The 1186-nt window shown below is 52.6% G+C and overlaps 2 protein-coding genes across 2 annotated transcripts in view; one reads left to right on the forward strand and one right to left on the reverse strand.

Annotated features, from left to right (window-relative positions):
• Positions 1-1186, forward strand: part of RLF (RLF zinc finger) — a 73427-nt gene that overhangs the window by 21609 nt on the left and 50632 nt on the right. The window lies entirely within an intron of this gene.
• The window catches only part of LOC109383422 (60S ribosomal protein L8-like), a 1225-nt gene continuing 570 nt past the window's right edge, over positions 532-1186 (reverse strand). The window contains 2 exon segments of the mRNA XM_019643858.1: positions 532-721; positions 724-1090. Of these exon segments, the coding sequence (XP_019499403.1) occupies positions 534-721; positions 724-1090 (555 nt within the window). The 3' untranslated portion in view covers positions 532-533.

Consider the following 1186-nt stretch of genomic DNA (forward strand, 5'->3'; position numbering starts at 1 on the left):
ACAGCTAAGATGCTGAACAACAGCTCAACCTGGAGCTGGGCTGCCGTGAGTCGCAGGCAACGGCATAGGCTGCAGCCTCTGTGGCAGTGGGTTGCCATGGGCTACCGTATGTAGTCAGCAGCCAGCGTGAGTGGCCAGCAGCCGCAGTGAGCGGCCTTCCAGAAGCCTGCGACTGATCTGCCTCGCCCAGGAAGAGCGCAATGATGGTGCCAACTTGGGTCAGTGAAGTAACGTTCTCCACAACTAGACTGAAGAATAAAAAAAAAAACGACAGCAACTTGTCTGTTCCCCTTCCCCCAATTCCCCAATTTAAAAAAAAAATTAAAATAGTTGTAGAGTTATGCATTCTGAAAAGACATAAAGCATAGTGATTTTAGTGTGGGCTCTGGCGCCAGATGAACTGAATTCAGTTCAAATCCTGAATTCAACACTTACTTAATGGGTGACTTTGGGCAAATAACTTAATCTCTCTATGCCTTTGTTTCCTCATTTTTTTTTTTGGCAGAAAGACAGACTTTATTAAGCCCCCCGCCCTAGTTCTCTTTCTCCTGCACAGTGTTGGTTCCCCGTAGACGCCCGGTCCGGCGGGCCGCGATGAGACCCACTTTGCGGCCAGCAGGGGCATCTCTGCAGATGGTAGAGGGTTTGCCGATGTGCTGGTGGTTGCCACCTCCAAACGGATGCTCCACAGGGTTCATGGCCACACCCCGCACACGGGGCAACAATTCCTCTTTGCCTTGTACTTGTGGTGGGCACGGCCGGCCTTCAGGATGGGCTTGTCAGTGCGGCCACCTCCGGCCACCACACTGACCACAGCTCTGTTGGCAGAGGAAATGACCTTCTTGGAGCCTGAGGGCAGCTTCACTCGTGTTTTTTTGGTCTCGGGATTGTGGGAGATGACAGTGGCATAGTTGCCGGAGGCTCGGGCCAGCTTGCCCCGGTCACCAGGCTTCTCCAGACAGCACACAATGGTGCCCTCGGGTATGGTGCCCACCGGGAGCACATTTCCAATGTTCAGCTGAGCCTTCTTGCCGCAGTACACGAACTGGCTGGTGTGGATGCCTTCGGCGGCAATGAATAGCTCCATCCGCTTCTTTTTTTTTTTTTTTAAAGATTTTTTTTATTGGGGAATTGGGGGGATGGGAACAGTGCTGGGGAGTTGGGGGAAGGGGAACAGACAAGTTGC

Source organism: Hipposideros armiger, unplaced genomic scaffold, assembly GCF_001890085.2.
Source record: "Hipposideros armiger isolate ML-2016 unplaced genomic scaffold, ASM189008v1 scaffold_82, whole genome shotgun sequence".
Lineage (NCBI taxonomy): Eukaryota > Metazoa > Chordata > Mammalia > Chiroptera > Hipposideridae > Hipposideros > Hipposideros armiger.